The following is a 21,594-nucleotide window of genomic DNA, read 5'->3' as shown; positions in this document are numbered from 1 at the left end:
GATTTGGGGATGATGGTCTTGAACACAAAGCTGAAGTCCACGAACAGGATGCTCGTGTAGGTCCCCACACTACTGAGGTGTTCTATGCTGATGAAGTTCTGTCGTGTGTTGACTACATCGTCCGCAGACCTGTTTGCTCGGTGGGCAAACTGGACTCCAGCAGGGGACCTGTAACACTCTTGAGATGGTCCAACACGAGTTGTTCAAAGGACTTCATGACCACTGATGTCAGGGCGACAGGCTGGAGTCAGATCCAAGTTTACAGGTTTCGTGGGCACTGTAGGGATGCCGGAGTGTTTGAAACAGGATTCCAGAGATTTATTAAAGAGCTATAGAAAGACTGGGGCGATCTACTTGCATCCCCTTGCAGGGACCATTTTTTTTCTTCTTTCTCGGTGTGTCTTAAGTGTGTGACATTGTCATCCTGGGTGTGTACTGATTTATATTTTATGACAGGACTGTCCCTCCGACTGACCAGAAATAAGTGATCTTGTAGCTTCCCAGAATGTTGCTTTTCTTGCTGCCCAAGTATTATGTTTTTGTATGTTGTTGTTGCTGTTTTGGTTGCTACCATTTTACTACACTGTACAGTAATCATCACACAAAGCCCTGACACACACACACACACACACACACACACACACACACACACACAAACGAAAAAACACGAGTAATTGAAAATGTTGAATTAGCTATATTAAAAATTAAAAAATAGATAAGCCACTTTCGCTTCGTAAGGGAACAAACTTTCACAGTAAAACAGAATAGTAATGTTTTGCTAATTCACATTTGATGCCTGCAGATTCCTGACTAGCGCTGTTTTGTTTCTCTGTAAGTAAAGTTTTCATACACATTCTCATTTGATATTTGTGTTTTGAATATTTAGTTTTTCTGAGCACATCCAACTGCAGAAAAAAGTCACTACTCTGCCTTACAAAGGGAAACTTACCATCAGACAAACACAGACAAGCCTAAAACTAATTAATAAATTTATCTTTTTTAAAATAAAATCATGTTTTTGTCCAAATTTGCATGCTTGAAATTGTATATCTAATAATTCTTACCACTCATTCTGATTTGAGTCATGGATATTATACAAACTTGTTCGCATTCTTGTGAGAAAAATGAAGTAGGTGCAGTCCATACCTTCTAAAACGTCTCCCCAAAATGAAATCATGGAAGATTGTACACATCTAAACTTAAAGAATTCTCTAAACTGGAATACCAGTCGAAATAGCATGAAATTGATAAAGGAACATCGGGGGAGAATGTATCCGTTTTTGATGTTTGTTTCAGCTTGTTCCGTTAGGGGCCGCCACCGTGTGACATCTCAGATGAACGCTCATATTTGTTTGGCACAGTTTTTACGCCAGATGCCCTTCCTGATGCAACCCCTGGGTACTAATTTAATGGCAAATACAACACTTAGTTTGGCTTTTAAATTTGTAAATCTGTCAGTGCCTCACCAGCCATGAATCTCACCGGACATCACTTCTTGTACATGTCTTTTAATATCAGTGTGTTGTGAGTTTGAGGCAGTGCTGGTTATGAACATTAATATGTTCCATACGTCATGATCCTGTTACATTATTATTTTTCATCTATTTCCAGATTTAAATGAAGAAAGGACAGCGTTGATTGATACCAACTTTTCCTTTGCCACTTCTCCCACCATCCTCCTATTTTTCCTACTTTCCGGTGTGATTTTTATTTTTTTTTTCTCCTCCCATCTCACCATGGCAGCTGTGTTCCTACTCTGGCGGTGTCACTGAACTCTACCTTTGCTGACCACCATGGAAAGAAAACGTAGAAAGAAATTATTCTAGCTCCTTAGAACATTTTCATTATGAACTCATTTTTGGAGCTTTGGACGTGAAATGCTGGTCCGTTCTCCTGGTCTTGATACAGGTTTTAACTTCTGACAACTGAAACTGATACACAAAACAAATGATTTGTGTAGTTTCACAACGCAAAATGCACCTGCTACTGCTGCGGGTCTCCATGTTTATGGGCCTGCTTGTAGGCTTCCTGCCTGTGGTGGGGATGGACCCATTGCCAGAGAGAAAATCTGGGCTTGGTCAAAGCCATAACTTGGAGTCTCTCAGCTCTAACTGCTCTCACCTCACTGTCAAAGTAGAGTTCTCCTCCAAGGTGGTGGAACATGGTAAGAAATTGTTGTACTCGCATGTTTTTATTTAATTTTGCATTTTACAGCATATCATATTTAAGGTAGGGTTAAATGGAAATAATTCAATTAGTCATTAGGGAGTTGACATTTGTTTTCAAGCATGTTGTGCTTAATACACAGAAATTTGAATTTAAGCCTGATGACCATCACTTTGGATGTTTTCCTATATAACTACCCTAAAACTATCTCTCCACACTTTTTATCCAGAGTACATTGTGGCATTCACGGGGTATTTCTCGGCCAAAGCACGCAGCCTATACATAAGCAGTGCCCTACGAAACACAAAGGATGGAGCGCTTGACTGGCACATTGTTCCCAGGGAGAACCCAGCTTCTGACTTCCCCAGTGACTTTGAGCTGGTTCACATCCGACATGCTTCACCCAGCAGTTTGCTGACCTTAGAAGACCATCCCTACATAAAGAGGGTCACTCCACAACGCAAAGTGTTCCGTTCGCTCAAATACATTTCTTGTAAGTCTCTCTGTAGTCCACTGTTGTGTAGGAAAATATCCCCTGCTTTTGGAAATTGATGTTAAAAATATTATGAATAGTAGAAATCTGAAAGGTGTTAAATTAGGACCAAACCCATGCCTAGTTTGGGTGTGTTGCCTTTGAATGGTGAATATTGTATTGAAATAGATTTGTGTGTTGGGGGACAGGAGTGGGGGACAGAGAACATCTGTTTGCGCTCATTCATAGATGGAGAAGGTGAGTCAGTGTTGGTGGGGCTTGCCTGAACACCAGGGTTACACCCTGTGCCTGGCACTGGAAAAAGACGTAAGTGTGGGGGGTCTGACCATTCCCATAAGACGATCCATCCATCCACTCTCTGAGCTTCTTATACTCACAAGGGTCGCGGGAGTGCTGGAGCCTATTCCAGGTGTCAACGGGCAAAAGGCGGGGAACACCCTGAACTGGTTGCCAGCCAATCGAAGGGCACAAAGAGACAGACAATACTCTCACTCACAGTCATACCTCGGGGCAATTTAGAGTCTCCAATTAACACGTTTTTTGGGTGGGGCCAATATTTGAACCCCAGTCCTCAGAACTCTGAAACCCAATGCTCTTAACAAGTTCCGCCACTCTGCTGCCCCATAAGACTATTTCCATTTTTGCTTCAATGTTGTATATGTTTTTTTTAGTGAAGTAACTAAAAACTAGTTGGAAAAATTAGAATCAATACATTTATTATTTACTTAATCTCATGAAAGTAATATATATATATATATTTTTAAATTGGATCACTTTTAAGTCACTGATGATGTAGTGGTACACAAACCTGACTTTTGTGCGGGCAGTGTGGGATTGATTCCCGCTCCGTGATTGTGTCAATATGTGCCCTGTGACTGACTGGCGGCCAGTTCAGGGTGTTTTGTTGGCCTATCACCTGAAGTTAGGCGGGATAGGCTCCAGCACTCCCCCGGCCCTTGTGAGGATAAGTATCTTGGAAAAATGGATGGATGGAAATTACTTCTGAAGGAAAAAAAGATACTGAAAAGGCCTTTATTATGAGGAATAAATGAGACACACCAGGTATGATGTATCCCTGTTCAGTTGTGCTACTTTTTGCTGGATGAACTTGTGACTATGACGAGTTCAGCTTCTCACCACTCTCAGATAGAGAAAATAAAACGGAACCCTTCCATAAATCCACAACTTATCTGTAAGGATCAGTCTGAACATTTGGTTAAAGGTTATAACTTCTGTGACTTTAAGCAAAATGAGCTTTATGTATTAATCTGTGGACTAAAGTATTCACCCATTTTTCCCTTTTCTCTCCCAAGCAGCAGAAACCTCTGCAGCCTCTAACAGCACCCGCAGGATGCAAAAATGGCAGTCATGGCAATCGTCCCGGCCTTTCCGAAGGACCAGTCTGTCACTTGCCTCAGGTTTTTGGCATTCAACTGGGCGCCACTCCAGTCGACGCCTCCTGCGAGCCATCCCCCGCCATGTAGCCCAGATCCTGCAGGCAGATGTACTCTGGCAGATGGGGCACACGGGTAAGCTTGAACAGCTTTGAAGTGGGAGAGGGGTGACTAAAACATGAAGCATCCAAATTAAAGGTTCTGAGATTATCTTTGTCTTTGTGTGTGTGTATATTTGCAGGTTCTGGTGTGAAGGTGGCAGTTTTTGATACAGGTCTGAGCGAGAAACACCCACATTTTAAAAATGTGAAGGAAAGGACCAACTGGACCAATGAGAAGACACTGGATGATGGTGAGCAGTACAAAATCTGATACTGTTAATGATGAATATATGTGAATATGTTTAAATCTGTCAATGTAATTACATCAATGCATTAGAAGTCGATACTGTAATGAGGTGGAGGAAAAAACTTGTCTCTTTTCAGGTTTGGGTCATGGCACATTTGTAGCTGGAGTGATAGCCAGTATGAGGGAGTGTCAGGGCTTTGCTCCTGATTCAGAGCTGCACATCTTCAGAGTGTTCACAAACAACCAGGTATAGAGCTCAAATTACTGTATTATACGATAATACGCTGCAACTAAGTTAAAATCAGCCACCTCTTTTTGACATGTACCTGTGCATCCTATTGTAATGATTATTAACAGTGTGGAAAATACAGTCAGCTTCTTCCACATCCAAATTGTTTTCAAATCTAATAATTGTGATTTTATTTCATTTTTAATTTTTGTAATTTTTATGTATTTTTGGGGTGCTCCTTTTTATATCTTTTTATCATTAAGGTGTCTTACACATCATGGTTCTTGGATGCCTTCAACTATGCCATCTTAAAAAAGATCGATGTTCTTAACCTCAGCATTGGGGGCCCCGACTTCATGGATCACCCTTTCGTTGACAAGGTCAGACACTCTTGGAGTCTCTTATTGTTGTAAAGAATTGGAAGAAACGGGTAATGTATCTGTGTAAATGTTGAAGTCAGGTAGAGTCCCACTTATTTTGTTGTTAATGACAGATGTTAAACACACATTGGAATATCCATCCACCCATCCAACCATATTCTTATCCACTTATCCTCACAAGGATCGCAGGAGCGCTGGAGCCTATCTCAGCTGTCAATGGGCAGGAGGCAGGGTACACCCCAAACTGGTTACTAGCCAATTGCAGGGTACATAGAGACTAACCTAACCCTAAACCCTAACCTAACCACTCACAATAACATCTAGGGGCAATTTAGTGTCCAGTTAATGTTGCATGTTTTTGGGATTGAACCCACTTTTGTTGATTCTGTAGATTCTTTTATTCATACAGAAACAACAAAAATGTATAGATTTGCTTTTGTGTCTGAACTCTTCAAATGTAACCAAAGAATCTCGTTATGGTTGTCATGTCTTGGAAAGTACACAATCCTCTCAACTGTCAAAGTTGGAGCATCAGTACTCATTATGGTCACAATAATTAAGGCGATTAATCCTAAACTACTGAAGAAGTGATTTGGAACCCCCAGGAGAAGTCATCATCTTTTTGTTCTTCTGAGGTCCTGGATGAAAGTGCGCAAGTGCGTGTAGCGTGTACTCAACAGTTAAGGTGATGTATCTGGAAAGCTCCTCCTTTTCAGTCACACTCAGTATTGAGCTTTATCAGGCTGGGCTTTCCAACTCTCCTTTGCAGAAGCTGAAGGAGCAGGAGGGGGGATTGAGACCATAGGAGGTGCTGGAACCGTCTTACTGTGGGACGCGTGATCCCTCTTTCAGCAACTTTTGCAGCTGTTTGAGTTAACATGAGAGCAAGAGGGGCCCAAACCAACACGATGTCTCCATTTCGTTTGCCTCTAGTTCTTGAGCACATTGAGATACCTTTTTTATGAAATGCATTTTAAAATAAATGTCACCACAAAGTTGCAAGGTTTGATGTTGTGCAGGGGTCCATCAGCCGCTCTGAGCAGTGCTGGGAAGATGTCATGCAAAATAATTCAAGACTGTGTAATACCTGATCAGGTTATCTTTGCAAAGATGCATGTCCATTGGCAAAGCTGGAGACATTTGGCCAAGTACCCACTTGCATTGTTAGATACAGCAAAACAATTGGTAGGCACTAATATTCTATTCCGGTGTCATGTAGCGTCTCCTTAACATTTACTCAATTTGGGTTTTAAAATCTATGTTGAAATTATTGTTTAGGTGGCGCATGTGTTGCCTGTTGAGTTAGTGGACATGGTCTGCCGGTGTTGTCAGCCTTGCGACAGTTTTTGCATAGGTCAGCTGGAAATGCACAAACCCCTTCCTAAACCACTGATCCTTAACTGCAGGAGTCATCGCCCCCTTAAGACACATGGTCTAACCCGTTTATCAATTTTACATTAAAAAAAAAAAAAAAATGACCACAAGGGAGCCAACACTTACCATTTGGGTCCATCCAAACACCATCAACGAGATGCCCCATACTGTTGCCACAAGGTGTGTTCAGTGGGAGCAAACAGTGAGTGACGATCAGTGAGCAGAAGAGGGCCACACGTGTGGGAGGGGTTGAGTGAAAAGATGACAGATGGAAAGAGGTAGGAGGTATGAGTAAAGGCTTCTTTATACTTGCATGTGTGGTGACTGGACTGACATACAGGGAAGAAAACAAGTATTTGAACGCCCTGCTATATTGCAAGTTCTCCCACTTAGAAATCATGGAGGAGTCTGATATTTTCATCGTAGGTGCATGTCCACTGCGACAGAGATAATCTAAAAAGAAAAATCCAGAAATCACGATGTATGATTTTTTTTTTTTTTTTTTTTTTTTTTTAAGGAGTGGCTCTGTAAGAAGCATATCAAGGTTCTGGCCTAGCCAGTCTCCAGACTTAAACCCAATAGAAAATCTTTTGAGGGAGCTGAAACTCCGTGTTTCTCAGTGACAGCCCATAAACTTGTCTGATCCAATAAAAGACCTGTGTGGAGGAGTGGGCCAAAAGCCCTCCTGCAGTATGTGCAAAGCTGCTAGATTGGCCCAGCCAATCATCTGACTTGATTCCAACTGAAAATTTATGGAAATAACTCATGGTCCCTAAAAGAAGCCACAGAATCTTCCAAGAATGACTCAAAATGACACCAGAAACATGCATGCAACTACTTTCTCCATACCATAGGCATTTTGATGCAGTCATCGCAAACAAAAGCTTTTGTCCAAAAGATGTATTATGTAGGACTAAATGTTAATGTCCCTCTATTCATGCATATTTCGGCTCCGATGAGGCTCTGTGGGATGTTCAAATAAGTGATGGCACCTTACAGGTTATCAAGTGGGCTTCCTTCCGTCATCAAGTGTTTCGCTGATAGGCCCAAGACACTCTCGAGAGGGTTCAGCAGTGAATCCCAGCCCCCCGGGTTTACCCCCAAGGTGCCATTAATTCTTCTGAAGGCCCAATTGGAGTCTTTCCTCTTTATCCACACCCACTGGCTGGCCTTTTCCACCACCTTGGAGAAATTTCTGACTGCCTGCCGATGGGCCTTCCCTGGAACGCCCAACTATCTGAGGAGCCTGGATGTTGAGGAGGTTATAAACCCTCTGCAGCCAGCTTCTACTGGTTGTACCTCTGCTCTCCAGCTTTGCTGTTGCACTTCAGCCACAAGTCCTGCATACCTCAGCTGCTTCCACTCATACGCCTCCTTGACTGCCCCCTCCCAGGGCACTGTCAGCTCGATAATGTAGAAAAACTTCAAAGAGGCAGACCAAAGCACTAGATCTGGTTGTAGGGTGGCAGTTTCAATCTCAGATGAAAAGCAGAGCTTCTTGTCCAGGTCTGCCGGCAGCTTCCAGTCTTGTGCACTGCCCACCTGTCCGTTGTCTGGTGGCTTGTTGGTGTGGCCGGTTTGTCCCTCCCCCTCCTGAACAAACAGCTTTGGTTGCCAGTTGGCTGACAAGGGTGGGAGGGCGTTCACCCTAATCCGCTGGTTCTCCAGAACAGCAGCGAGACACTTCAGCACTTGGTTGTGCCGCCAGGTGTAACGGTCTTGAGTAAAGCTGGTCTTGCAACAAACCAGGATGTGCTTCAGTGTTGCAGGATTTTCGCATAGCAGGCACTTGGGATCATTGGCATACCACTTGTTTAGGTTTGTGGGAGAAGGCAAGTATTAAATAAAGACCATTTGGAATCTTCAATACCTTTTGCTGTGTCATTTGACATTATTGCAGACAACACAATTTCCGAGCTTTTGTTCTACTTTCCTTGTATGTATGGGTTACTCGGGTTCTTCTAAACATCTGGTGAAATTTTCACATCAATAGCACCTTTGGAAATTTATTTGAGAAAAATGGTGACTTGTTAAATACTTTTTTCAGCCGTTGTATGTCTAAAGTTAATGTATCATCAATTTGAAAATGCACATGATGCTTGGAAATAGTTTTCCAATCAAAATATACATTTTTGTGTTGTTTTTTAGTATGAAAAATTTGTACAGGTATGTGAGGTATCGTAAAAGCAAAAACAGTTAAGCAAAGTGAAAGCTGAACTTGAACTGCAGCATTTCACAAAGGTTTTTCTCAGTTTTTTTTTTGTTGGAAACAGGTATTTCAAAGAAACTTACCTGTTCAACTGCTCTTTACTAAGGAATGGTAAAACCAGTTGTAAGTTTTTCCGTGATGAAAGAGGAGGGTTAAATCTTTTCTCTGGTTGGTTATGGGTATGTTTCTATAGCTATAATTCTAATAATAATTATTACTATAGAGTTCACAAATCCATCATAATTGTCAAAAACCGACACCTGGCTCTCCCTAGTTCTGTTGGCATTACAGCAACACTTTGTCCAAACTAATAGGAATGGGAGCACATTAAAAGTTAGTAGATGAGGGTTCATTGTTTCTTTTAATCCCAGAGTTATCCACATATTTCATCAAGAAACATCTCTGAATTGGAAAAGTATAGGTGCATGTCCACTGCGACAGAGATAATATAAAAAGAAAAATCCAGAAATCACAATGTATGATTTTTTTTTTTTTTTTAACGATTTGTGTGATACAGCTGCAAATAGGTATTTTGAACACTTGTTCGTCCACCTTTAAAAGTCCACCGTCACTCCATGTATTATCCTGAATCAGATGCACCTGTGTGAGGTCATTAGCTGCATAAAGACACCTGTCCACCCCATACAATCAGACTCAAACTTGTAATATGGCCGAGACCAAAGAGCTGTCCAAAGACACCAGAGACAAAATTGTACAACTCCACACAGATGGAAAGGGCTACGGAGAAATTACCAAGTAGCTTGGTGAAAAAAGGTCCACTGTTTGAGCAATCATTAGAAAATGGAAGAAGCGAAACATGATGGTTCCTTGTTTCTTTTAATCTGAGAGTTATCCACATATTTCACCAAGAAACATCTCTAAATTGGAAAAGTATTATCGAAATTCCTCTCTCGCTCAGACATTCCAATGAGCCCGGCTGGGAAACTGACAGCCAATCAGCGTTTGCCACGCCTGCAATGCTTCGTGTTCTGAACCCCCATTGCTAGTGGATACGTTTCACCGAACAGACAACATACAATATATGGCATTTTGTGGGTTATTTTTGTGAAAAATATTTACAAACAAACAAAACAAAAATAGCATGATGTACAATATTCAAGCCTGTGCCCTTGAGCCAGAATACACACAGCCAGCACTTGACCTGTTGGAGAGGGAGTGTGGCAATAACGACAAACAATAACAGTTCCATTATATGGACCGAGGAGGTTTTATGCTTTTCTGAGGAGTTGGTTTCGATATAGAGAATATATAGCAAGCGTTTGTATTGTACAGGCTATAGTGAATATTTATCAAAGGATTTGTCAAATTTAAACATGATTTTTTTTTAAACAGGTGTTTGTTCCCTTTTGAAATCACTGCTGGTCAAATTTATTTTATAACCCTAAAAAGTATGATGGTAAGCTTTTGACTTCAATTTTCCCCTGTTCTTCTGTTTGACAGGTGTGGGAGCTTACTGCCAACAGAGTCATTATGGTCTCTGCAATCGGAAATGATGGACCTCTGTATGGGTATGATAATCTCTAAGCATACAACTGTTTTAACGGAGAAAAAAAATCATTCTATTGTAATCAGTACCTCACTAGGTCTAATTTCAGGCGTAAATAGAATGGGACATGACCCACAATACTGGAAACAGGGTTATAGCAGTACTAATTATCTCTCTGCATCTCTTTTTTAGAACTCTAAACAACCCAGCAGACCAGATGGATGTAATTGGAGTCGGTGGAATAGACTTTGAAGACAACATTGCAAGGTTTTCATCTAGAGGCATGACTACCTGGGTGAGTCATTGCAGAAGCCATGTCACTGTCATGACAATTTAATGGTCTTATGATAGATGTTTACATAAATTCCAAATCAAAGTGAAAATGCTTTGTCAACGATTTTGTGACTTCCTGATTATTCATATAGACCCCAGCGATACAGACCCATCCACCCATCTGTCCATTTTCTTAGCCGGTAATCCCCACGAGGGTCGCAAGAGTGCTGGAGCCTATCCCAGCTGTCATCGGGCAGGAGGCAGGGTACACCCTGACCTGGTTGCCAGCCAATCGCAGGGCACATACAGATACAGACCTTTTCCAAAAAATTTTTAATATCATCGAAAGGTTTATTTCCATCATTCCATTCAAAAAGTTTAACTTTCATACATGAGAAATTCAGGTTTCAAGATTTAAACCATTTCAAGTATTTGTTTATTTTTAGACAATTTGGGCTTCCAGTTAATAAAATCCATGAAATCAGGAATTTGTACATTATAATAATGTGAAGTAATCACCATTTACAGTACTTCTTTGTTTTTAAAATGGAAAAACAGAAGAAATTAGGATCACCTTAAATCAAACAAAATGTTACTTTCAGAACGATATGCTAATTTTAAATATTTGGTTGGGAATCCCTTTGCTTTAATCACTGCCTCAATGCGGCGGTGCATTGAGGCAATCAACCAGTGGCATTCCCTGGGAGTTATGGAAGCCCAGATTTCCTTTTCTTGCTTTCAATTCTTCTTTGTTTTGGGGTCACCATAATACCTTCTGTTGCTGCATCCTCTCGTGCCACATTTTCTTGTTCCACTAGATTTTCCATTAACATGCTTGGACACAGCACTCTTACAGCAACTCTCCTTAGAATCTTTGTGGCTTATCCATCCTATGTAGCGTATCACTAATGGTCTTCTGGCAAATTGTTAAATCTGCAGTGTTTCTCATTTTGAAACCAACTGAGACAATGGAACCAAAACTGAAGCAATTTGGTACCAGGGGAAACCTCTGCAGATGTTCTGAGTTCAAGTATGTCATACTCATTTTAAAATGTTTATGGCCTGCAAAATTTGGGGTGATTTTTTTTTTTTTTTTTCACATAATTCAATTTTTTTTAAATTCCTGATATTGTGGGTTTTATGAGACAGAAGCCCAAATTGTGTAAAAAAATAAATAAAATAAATACTAGAAATTATGGAAATTGCCAGCCCTGAATCTATAATCAATGACATCTTAAGTCTTTGAATGCAATTACGGTAATAAATTAACATTTCCATTATATTATTTTTTTATGTAAAGGATCTAAACTTTTTCTGTATGTGTACAACACAATAATATCCCTGATATAACTTAAATCAGTCACTGGCCAAAACACATCTCTTACCTGAGATATTATTAAGATGTCACTCTCCTGACTCTTACTTTACTGTGTAACTGATGTTTTATTAAACAAGGAGGTCACTGTTAAAAGACTGCACTCACTTACTGTCCAACTAGACTGCATTAGAAAGACGATTTTTGATTCAAGTCCCATCTAATTATTTCCCAATTCCCAAAAATTTGCCTTGTTTTAATTTTTTTCCTTCATATTCAGACACTCTCAGACCCTGTATTGCAATATATTTGGTGGGAAAGATGTCTGATCTGTCATTTCCCATACTGGGGGGGGTTCATTGAATTCAGAGGGACAATTGTTAATCTTGTCTCTTGTATCTGACTCACATCCCTGTGCAGGAACTGCCTGGGGGCTACGGCAGGGTGAAGCCCGATATCGTCACCTATGGTTCTGGGGTTCGTGGGTCGGGAATGAAAGAAGGATGTCGGTCTCTTTCTGGCACCAGTGTTGCCTCTCCTGTGGTGGCTGGAGCTGTTACACTTCTGGCCAGGTGATGATCATTAACTGACCTCTGTCATTCAAGTGTCTTGCTCTCTTTAGTGCTTGTTTTGATCTGTGTTCATTGAGACTTTTTATGGGGATTATCATGGAAATTGTTGTTTTTGTGTTGAATCTGTTTGTAATAAATAAAATTCTGTATGGAGGAAAATTGTCTCACTGATGCATGTATACTGTTTAATAACTGTCTTCCACCACTGTGTACAGTTTCAAGATGTTTCAAAGATGTTTTTTATTATACATAGTTCTATGTAATGATAATCGTAAACTTTATTTTGGGCATCTTTCATGTCACTAAAAATGTAAAATAACATACAGCAACATAATATTTCACACAAAAATCAAAATAATACAAATAAATACTGTACACAAAAAGTAATTATAACCAAATTAATTAAAATGAATATACCTGTTTTAACGATGTGTGCTTTGAGAAATTAGATGAATATTGAGAAGGAGTCCAAAGTTCTAATTTGGGGAGAGTGTTCCAAAAATGGTAGGCTAATAGGTCTCGACACTATGGTAATTAGGACGTTGGTTGCAGAAGTGGAATAAATGAGGATGACCTGAAAGAATGTGTTAGTCTGTTGTTGTGGTGGAGGTTGGCGAGATACTAAGGGGCAAGGTTATGAATTGCTTTGAATTTCACTACCAAGACTTTCAATCAAATGCGGTGTTCAATGGGAAGCCAGTGAAGTTGGTGTGGCTCTGGTTTAATTTGAATTTTGTGAGAGGATCAAGCAAAGGTTTTGGACCAATTGCAACTTATGGATGGGTTTGTTCTGTAAACCAGTAAAAAAATTAAATGAATGCAAAATGAGTTCCAGTAAGCAAGTATTTCAGTGTGACAACAAACTAAAGCTAGAGATAACTACACAATTCAATATGGAAGTCCATTTCTTTTTCCTCATTTTTTTTTCTTACACTAACCTGTCTTCTTTCCTCAAGTACTGTCCTGAATCGAGAATTAGTGAACCCAGCCTCCATGAAGCAGGCTCTGATCGCCTCAGCCCGCAGGCTGCCAGGAGTCAACATGTTCGAGCAGGGACATGGGAAGCTGGACCTGATTAGAGCTTACCAGATTCTCAACAGCTACAGACCTCAGGCCAGGTAAGACCTGTTCCATTAGGTGATCAACTTAAAGGCCTGAACAAAAACCTGAAATAAAAATGTGCTGTGCTGTTTGTTTGGCCCACATACAGTGAAGAAAATAAGTATTTGAACACTCTGCTATATTCCAAGTTCTCTCACTTAGAAATCATGGAGGGGTCGGAAATTTTCATCATAGGTGCATGTCCACTGTGAGAGACATACTCTAAAAAGAAAAATCCAGAAAGCACAATGTATGATTTTTTTAAAGGATTTTTTTTTGTGTGATACAGATGCAAATAAGTATTTGAACACCTGAGAAAACCAAAGTTAATATTTGGTAGCCTTTGTTTGCAATTGAGGAGAGTCGTCAAGAATACATTGAGATCCGTCGTAGGGCAAAGGTATAGGTGGCAAAGCCTAAACAAGAGGCATATAGACATACATGTACTCCAGGTTGGATATGAAAGAAGGAGAAAAGGAGCTCTACAGGTTGGCCAGACAGAGGGATAGAGATGGGAAGGATGTGCAGTAAGTAAAAGTGATAAAAGATGGCGATGGAAATATGTTAACTGGTGCCAGTAGTGTACTAAGTGGATGGAAAGAGTACTAGTAGTTAATGAATGAAGAGAATGGGAGAGAAGGTAGAGTAGAAGAGGCAAGCATGAATGACCAGCAAGTGGCTTTGATTAGTAAGGGAGAAGTTAGAAATGCACTAAACGGAATGAAAAATGGAAAGACAGTTAGTCTCGATGACATACCAGTGGAGGTTTGGAAGCAATTTGGTGAGGTTGCTGTGGAGTTTTTGACCAACTTAGTCAATAGAATATTAGCGGGAGAGAAGATGCCAGAAGAATGGAGGAAAAGTGTGCAAGTCCCCATTTTTAAGAACAAAGGCGATGTTCAAAACTGTGAAAACTACAGAGGAATAAAGATGATGAGCCACACAATGAAGTTATGGGAAAGAGTAGTGGAGGCTAGACTCAGGACAGACGTAAGTATCTGCGTGCAACAGTATGGTTTCAAGCCTAGAAAGAGTATCACAGATGGACTATTTGTCTTGAGGATGCTCGTGGAAAAGTACAGAGAAGGTCAGAAGTAACTACATTGTATGTTTGTAGACCTATAGCCTATGACAGAGTACCAAGAGAGGTACTGCATGCACAGGTCTGGTGTGACGGCGGAATATGTTTGAATAGTACAGGACATGTATGAGGGTGGCAAAACAGCGGTGAGATGTGCCATTGGTGTGTCGGAAGAATTCAAGGTAGAGGTGGCAACTGCATCAGGGTTCCGTGCTGAGCCCCTTCCTGTTTGTGGTAGTAATGGATAGGGTAACAGACGAGGTTTGACTGGATTCCCCTTGGACCATGATGTTCGCAGATGATATTGTGATCTGCAGTGAAAGCAGGAAGCAGGCGCAGGAACAATTAGAAAGATGGAGGTACGAACTGGAAAGGAGAGGAATGAAGATTAGCCGTAGTAAAACAGAATATATGTGCGTCACTGAGAGGGGCGGGCGAGAAAGAGTGAAGCTCCAGGGAAAAGAGATAGCGAAGGTGGACGACTTCAAATACTTGGGGTCAACCATACAGAGCAATGGAGAGTGTGGTAAGGAAGTGAAGAAATGGGTCTAAGCAGGGTGGAACACTCAGCGGAAGGTGTCTGGTGTTCTATGTGACAGAAGAGTATACGCCACGATGAAGGGCAAAATTTATAAAACGGTGGTGAGGCCAGCTATGATGTACAGATTAGAGACGGTGGCCCTGAAGAAACAACAGGAAGCAGAACTTGAGGTAGCCGAAATGAAGATACTGAGGTTCTTGCTTGGTGTGAACCGGTTGGATAGGATTAGAAATAAGCTCATTAGAGGGACAGCCAAACTTGGATGTTTTGGAGACAGGATGAGAGAGTGCAGACTTCGATGGTTTGGACATGTTCAGAGGCGAGAGAGTGAGTATATTGGTAGAAGGGTCTGAGCATGGAGCTGCCAGGCAAAAGTGTGAAAGGAAGACCAAAGATGTAGTTGATGGATATTGTGAGGGAGGACATGAGGACAGTGGGTGTTCGAGAGGAGGATACACGAGATAGGCTTAAACGGAAAAAGATGACACGCTGTGGCGTCCCCTAACAAGAAAAAGAAGAAGAAGCCTTTGTTTGCATTTACAGAGGTCAAATGTTTTCTGTAGTTGTTCACAAGGTTTGCACACACTGCAGGAGGGATTTTGGCCCACTCCTCCACACAGATCTTTTCTGGACCAGACATGTTTCTGGCCGGTCGCTTCGAAACACAGTTTCAGCTCCCTCCAAAGATTTGCTATTGGGTTTAGGTCAAGAGACTGTTTAGGCTACGCCACAACCTTGATATACTTCTTACGGAGCCACTTCTTGTTTTTCCTGCCTGTGTGCTTCGGGTCATTGTCATGCTGAAAGACCCAGCCACGAGCCATCGTCAATGCTCTGACTGAGGGAAAGAGGTTGTTCTCCAAAATCGCACAATACATGGCTGCGGTCATCGTCTCCTTAATACTTTGCAGTCGTCCTGTCCCATGTGCAGGAAAACACCCTTAAAGCATCATGCTACCACCCCCATGCTTCACAGTAGGGCTAGTGTTCTTCCTCCAAACACGGTTAGTGGAATTAGTTAGATTATCTCTCTCACAGTGGACATGGACCGACGATGTAAATTTCAGACCCCTCCATGATTTCTAAGTGTTAGAACTTGCAATATGGCAGGGTGTTCAAATACTTATTTTCTCCACTGTATGTATAGTGCTGCCCCCCCTTCTCTTGCCCCCCTTCTCAAATTCCAACATTTCAGCATAATTTCTCCACTTTAATGGGTTACATCATCAAACAAATGTAAACAGACATTTATAATCCAAGTGAATTTAAAATGCATTTTTTTTCAATTATTTCATTTATTAAAGAAAAAAAAACAATTGTTACCCCATCCTATGTGGAAAAAGTAACTACTCCCTCATTAAATAATGACTTAATTGTGACGAATCACAATTTATTATTAATTATTATCAATTATTTCGACTGCTCACACCAAAGCTTGATCATCTCTATCTCCAAAGCTGTTCATCAAGAAATCACTTAAACAGAATCTGTTCGTACAAAATCAAGTCAGAACTAAAAAACCACAACAAAAAGACTCGATCCAAAGAAATTCCAGAACAGTCGAGAAATAAAGTTATTGACGAGTAAGTCTGGAACGGGTTGCAAAAGCCATTTCTAAAACTTTAAGATTTTGACGAACCATGGAGAAAGCTATTATCCTCACATGAAGAAAACATGGAATAGTGGTGAACCTTGCCAGGAGCGGCCGGTCTAAAAAAGATTACCTGACGAGAACAGCAAATGACTCATTCAGGAAACCACAAAGCAACACGGGATAACTACAAATAAACTGCAGACCTCCTTTGTCTCAGTTGGGGTTAGTGTTTCTGACACAATAAAGAAGAGACTGGGCAAAAATAACATGCGTTGAGGAGTTCTCAGGCAGAAACCACTTCTGACCAAAAAGAACAGAAAGGCTCATCTGACATTTTGTGGGGGAAAATACATCTGAATCATTCCCAAGACTTTCAGCAGGGTATGAAATGGACTGACATGATGAATGTTGATCTTTTTGGAAGGTGTTTTGTTACATCTGGTGTAAATGTAGCACACCATTTCAGAAAAAGAACATCATATCAACTGTCAAACGTGGTGGTCGTGTGATGGTCTTGTGCTGCTTTGCTCCTTCAGGACCTAGACAACTTGCTCTGGTTGATAAAACCATGAATTCTTCTTTTTAACAGAAAATCGTCAAGGAAAATGTTTCACTATCTGTAGCTACAAATTATGATCGAACTTCGAGCTGCCATTTTGGAGGCTATTTTTTTTCACGCAGCATCAGGTAACTTTAGTTTCTATTTTTTTCATTAATAAATCGAATCACCATTTAAGATCATTTGGATCATGTTGGATTGATATTTCCATTTGTTTGATGATCTTGAACAAAATGGGGAAATTATGCAAAAATATGAGAATTTCAGAAGGGGGTATGTATGTACAGTATAATGCAAAAAGGAGCTTGTGTTCCCACTATCGAGTGTTAAATATCTTAGGGACTGTTGTTATCCTTTTGAAGAAAATCTGTTCAAATGTATAAGCAACCCGTCATAATTTTCACTGGGGCTCAGCAAGGTGTCTTATGGTCCCTTTACGCTTTGTAGCTGATGTAGTTAGGTATGATGTCATGTATTTTAAGCCTTTTACAGTGTTATTAAAATAGTAATAGTAACACACACATTTACCAGAATTTCACTTGAATAATTAAAAATAATCTATTGTACATTACTATTTCAAGTTTAAAGTTTTATTGTTTGGCTCTCCAAGGGTCACAAACCTTGCCCTGAAGGACCAGATGGGAAGATCATGATAATTATTTTGTGTTGCTATTCTTAAAAAAAAAAAATATATCACCACTTACCAGTGAGCTGTTTCTAACTTATTTTGTTGCAATTCTCTATTATAACACACTTGCATAGGTGTAATTCTGGAATGATATTTTCTAAAAAGTCAAAGTTCAGGATTGTGCGCATGAGCCAAACCTGAGCATTCATAAACTGGAACTATTAGGAGTTGATTTACTCCAAAATATTTTCAGAAGTGTGTATCAAACTGATAGCCCTTTGCTCTAATCAATCCCCAAGAAGTAGTTCTCACTTTCAAAAAGTTGGTAACCCTGATCTACAGGTACACTATACTGTGAATTAAGCATTACAAATTACTCAGTTTGATCGGAATAAATGTCATGTTCAATACATATCTTCCTGATAGTTTTCGATCAGGTGACCAGTCTTTTTCTGCAATGTTGGTGGCGGAGACTGGGACGATTATCTAGTCAAATACTAAATACAATGCATCCACATCGAAGATGACAGTGTGTGATGTCATGGGAAAACCATCTTTTATTGAAACCCAGAACTTAGTATAATTTTTTTATTTACAAGTGCTTTCACTGTACAAACATAGTTAAAGTAAATCAAACAGTACAATAAAAATAACAGAATAAAAAAAAAAAGAAGCTGGCAACTGATATGGGAAACGAAAGAATAGGTAGGGTGGAAAAGGTGTGTCTGGACTTTAGTATTTTTTCCAGAAATATTACTTACAAAAGATACAATCCCTCAAAAATAATGTCTCCTTTCTACTGCCAGTCTTTCTCCCAGCTACATTGACCTGACTGAGTGTCCATACATGTGGCCTTACTGCTCTCAGCCCATCTACTATGGAGGAATGCCCACCATTGTTAATGTCACTATTCTTAACGGCATGGGTGTCACTGGCAGAATTGTGGACAAGGTGAACACAACTTTAAATCAAATTTTCATATAATGTGTTCTATTCATCTTGTCATCGAGTGACACAAAACTACATACGTACTGTACGTGACCTGGTTTTGCGTCATGATGTCTCTAAATTTGTCTCTATTTTATTCAGCCTATTTGGCAGCCTTACCTTCCTCAGAATGGTGACCATATTGATGTGGCCATCTCATACTCACCAGTGTTGTGGCCATGGGCTGGATACCTGGCTGTCTCCATATCCGTTGCCAAGAAAGCTGCATCCTGGGAAGGGATTGCCCAAGGTCATGTAATGGTGACTGTAGCCTCACCTGCAGAGAATGATGTGAGTTAGGAAAGCCAAGCTTGCTCTTTTTGTCATTAACATCACACTTCTTATCACTGCGGTTGTTTGTAAAGAGACAGTTTTAACAATTACTACTTATGTATAGTTAAACTAATAACTTCCTATCACTTGTATCAGTCGGAAGTGGACGGGGAACTGACCTCCACAGTGAAACTGCCCATTAAGGTGAAGATTGTCCCAACTCCTCCACGGAATAAAAGGGTCTTGTGGGACCAATACCACAACCTGCGTTATCCACCTGGCTACTTTCCACGTGATAACCTCCGCATGAAAAATGACCCACTTGACTGGTAGGTGTGTGTTGACTGATTTCTGCTATCTGTCAAACTATGGAATCTAATTTTCAGTTAATCAAATAATTCTCATACACTCCAGTACAATTGTTTGAGTTTTCTTTCAATTGTGTTTCTAGGAATGGTGACCACATTCACACTAACTTCAGAGACATGTATCAGCATCTGAGAAGCATGGGGTACTTTGTAGAAGTGTTGGGTGCTCCTATCACCTGTTTTGATGCCAGCCAATATGGTAGGAATACAGATTAACACCATGCCTACATTGGAGTTTACACATGTCTGTTTAAATGCCATATTTTTGTGAGAAAAAGCGACAATCATTTCAAAACATTTAACACCTTCCTTATCAACAAACTTTACAAAACAAAAAAAACAAACTGAAATCTTTAAAGGGGGGAAATACAAAAAATGTACAATATTTCTCCACTCTAAATCTGTCAGATTGCAAGGAAATCTGCTGTGCACAGCCCTCTTCAGATCACACCATAGAAGTGCAATTGTATTCAGGTCTGGACTTTGGCCGACCAATTGTAAAAGCTTAATCTTCAACTGGTGAAGCCATTTGTTTGTTGGTTTGCATGTGTGCTTTAAGTCATGATGTGGAAAGATCTAGTTTTTCTTCATATTCATCTTTTCAGCAGAAAGGTTTTGTTATTAACTGGTATTTAAGATTTTTTAGTATGGCCTCCATCTTGACTAACAGCCCTAAAAAGAGCCTTAAACAATGATGCTGCCACCACTTTGCATCACTTTAGGTTAGGATGTTCTTTTGCTGATGAGTAGTGTTGTTTGGGGCAAAATAAGTTGTGGAATAATGGCAATACCTTTCTAACTTAAAAAAACAACCTCAGTTTCATAAAACGAGAATATTTCCATATGGACTTGGTAGATTTTTTTTTTCTTCTCTTTCTTTTAGACACTCCTAGACAGTGCAGACACTTTTCTGCTCACTCTGCTTGCTTCCCCTCTGTTTACAATTTTCTTGCTGATAATTGTTCTTTAAAAGAAATTAGAAGCGACTCCTGGATATGTTTAAATTTCTGGGACTGTACTTTTTCCAATTCCAATGATGTTGGGACATCCATCCATCCATTTTCTTAGTCGCTTATCCTCACAAGGGTCACGGGAGTGCTGGACCCTATCCCAGCTGTCAATGGGCAGGAGGCGGGGTACACCTGGAACTGGTTGCCAGATAATCGCAGTGCATATAGAAACAAACAGCCACACTCACAATCACACTTAGTGGCAATTTAGAGTCTCCAATTAATGTTGCATGTTTTGGGGATGTGGGAGGAAACTGGAGTCCCCTGAGAAAACCCCCACAGGCACGGGGAGAACATGCAAAGTCCACACAGGCGGGTCCAGGATTGAACCCGGTACCTCGGAACTGTGAGGGCAACGCTTTCCAGCTGAGCCTACCGCCACGTAGGGACATTAAGCAAATAAAAACATAATGCAATAATTTGCAAATCATGTTTACATTATGTACAAAATGTTTAATATAAATACATATGCTTGCTTTTTTTTTCCAAAATGTAGCCAGACTTGGATGCTTTTCTTTATAAAATTAGCCTTTCTTTCATTTTGCCACCCTACCCTGTAATCCAGATGTACGAAGAATATGGGATACTAAATAGCCATAATTTGCAAGTTTCTTGCTGTCGGCCTCTTTGAAGCATTACTGATGAGTTTTCTTCGCATTGTCAGAATTTTTCCACATGTTGTACTGTGCATTTAGTGCCTTGGAAATTCTTTTGTAACCCTCTTCTGACTGATAGGGTTGAACATTGAGACCTCTGGTGCCATGGACGTTCTTCGAGGACTTACTCGAAAAGATGAAAGTTTTTGGGTGTTACTTTAATGATGCCAGGTGTATGCTGACTCCCATTTAACATGTTTGAATGTGACTATAATATTAAATTCTTGTAAAAGGTTTAAAAAAATGGTAGAAGTTGATACATGATAATGCTTGGGGTGGTCGTTGGGGGGGATTAGCTTGGGAAAAAAAATATCAATAGAAAAGAAAAGCAAATTAGCGAAATTAACATTAAAATTTGAACGTCAGTCATTTGCTTTTCATTATATAGAATAGGTGAGCAGGAAAAATAGATAAAAAATGAACAAAAGAGATTTTATTCAACCTTTTGCTGAACCCAACTCATGAGACAAATTATGTACTGTAAACACTCAAAAGAACACAACTGTGCAATATTCAGGTCACTTGTTAACCAGTTT

General features: G+C 40.2%; 1 protein-coding gene across 4 annotated transcripts in view; it reads left to right on the top strand.

Moving 5' to 3' along the window:
* mbtps1 (membrane-bound transcription factor peptidase, site 1) overlaps positions 1-21,594 on the top strand; it is a 45,160-nt gene that overhangs the window by 5,469 nt on the left and 18,097 nt on the right. For 2 of the 4 annotated variants that reach the window (XM_061821610.1, XM_061821613.1), the window contains exons 2-15: positions 1,612-2,164; positions 2,396-2,659; positions 3,973-4,188; positions 4,295-4,405; positions 4,539-4,648; positions 4,894-5,010; positions 10,055-10,122; positions 10,293-10,395; positions 12,109-12,260; positions 13,217-13,378; positions 18,571-18,715; positions 18,854-19,042; positions 19,181-19,353; positions 19,476-19,591. In XM_061821610.1, coding sequence (XP_061677594.1) covers positions 1,948-2,164; positions 2,396-2,659; positions 3,973-4,188; positions 4,295-4,405; positions 4,539-4,648; positions 4,894-5,010; positions 10,055-10,122; positions 10,293-10,395; positions 12,109-12,260; positions 13,217-13,378; positions 18,571-18,715; positions 18,854-19,042; positions 19,181-19,353; positions 19,476-19,591 — 2,143 coding nt within the window. In that variant the 5' untranslated portion in view covers positions 1,612-1,947. The remainder of the gene's footprint in view (positions 1-1,611; positions 2,165-2,395; positions 2,660-3,972; positions 4,189-4,294; positions 4,406-4,538; positions 4,649-4,893; positions 5,011-10,054; positions 10,123-10,292; positions 10,396-12,108; positions 12,261-13,216; positions 13,379-18,570; positions 18,716-18,853; positions 19,043-19,180; positions 19,354-19,475; positions 19,592-21,594) is intronic. The other 2 variants (XM_061821611.1, XM_061821614.1) reach the window with 2 other exon arrangements.

This window comes from Syngnathoides biaculeatus, chromosome 6, assembly GCF_019802595.1.
Source record: "Syngnathoides biaculeatus isolate LvHL_M chromosome 6, ASM1980259v1, whole genome shotgun sequence".
Lineage (NCBI taxonomy): Eukaryota > Metazoa > Chordata > Actinopteri > Syngnathiformes > Syngnathidae > Syngnathoides > Syngnathoides biaculeatus.
The sequence above is the reverse complement of the archived record's forward strand: the minus strand, read 5'-3'. Positions and strand labels throughout refer to the sequence as shown.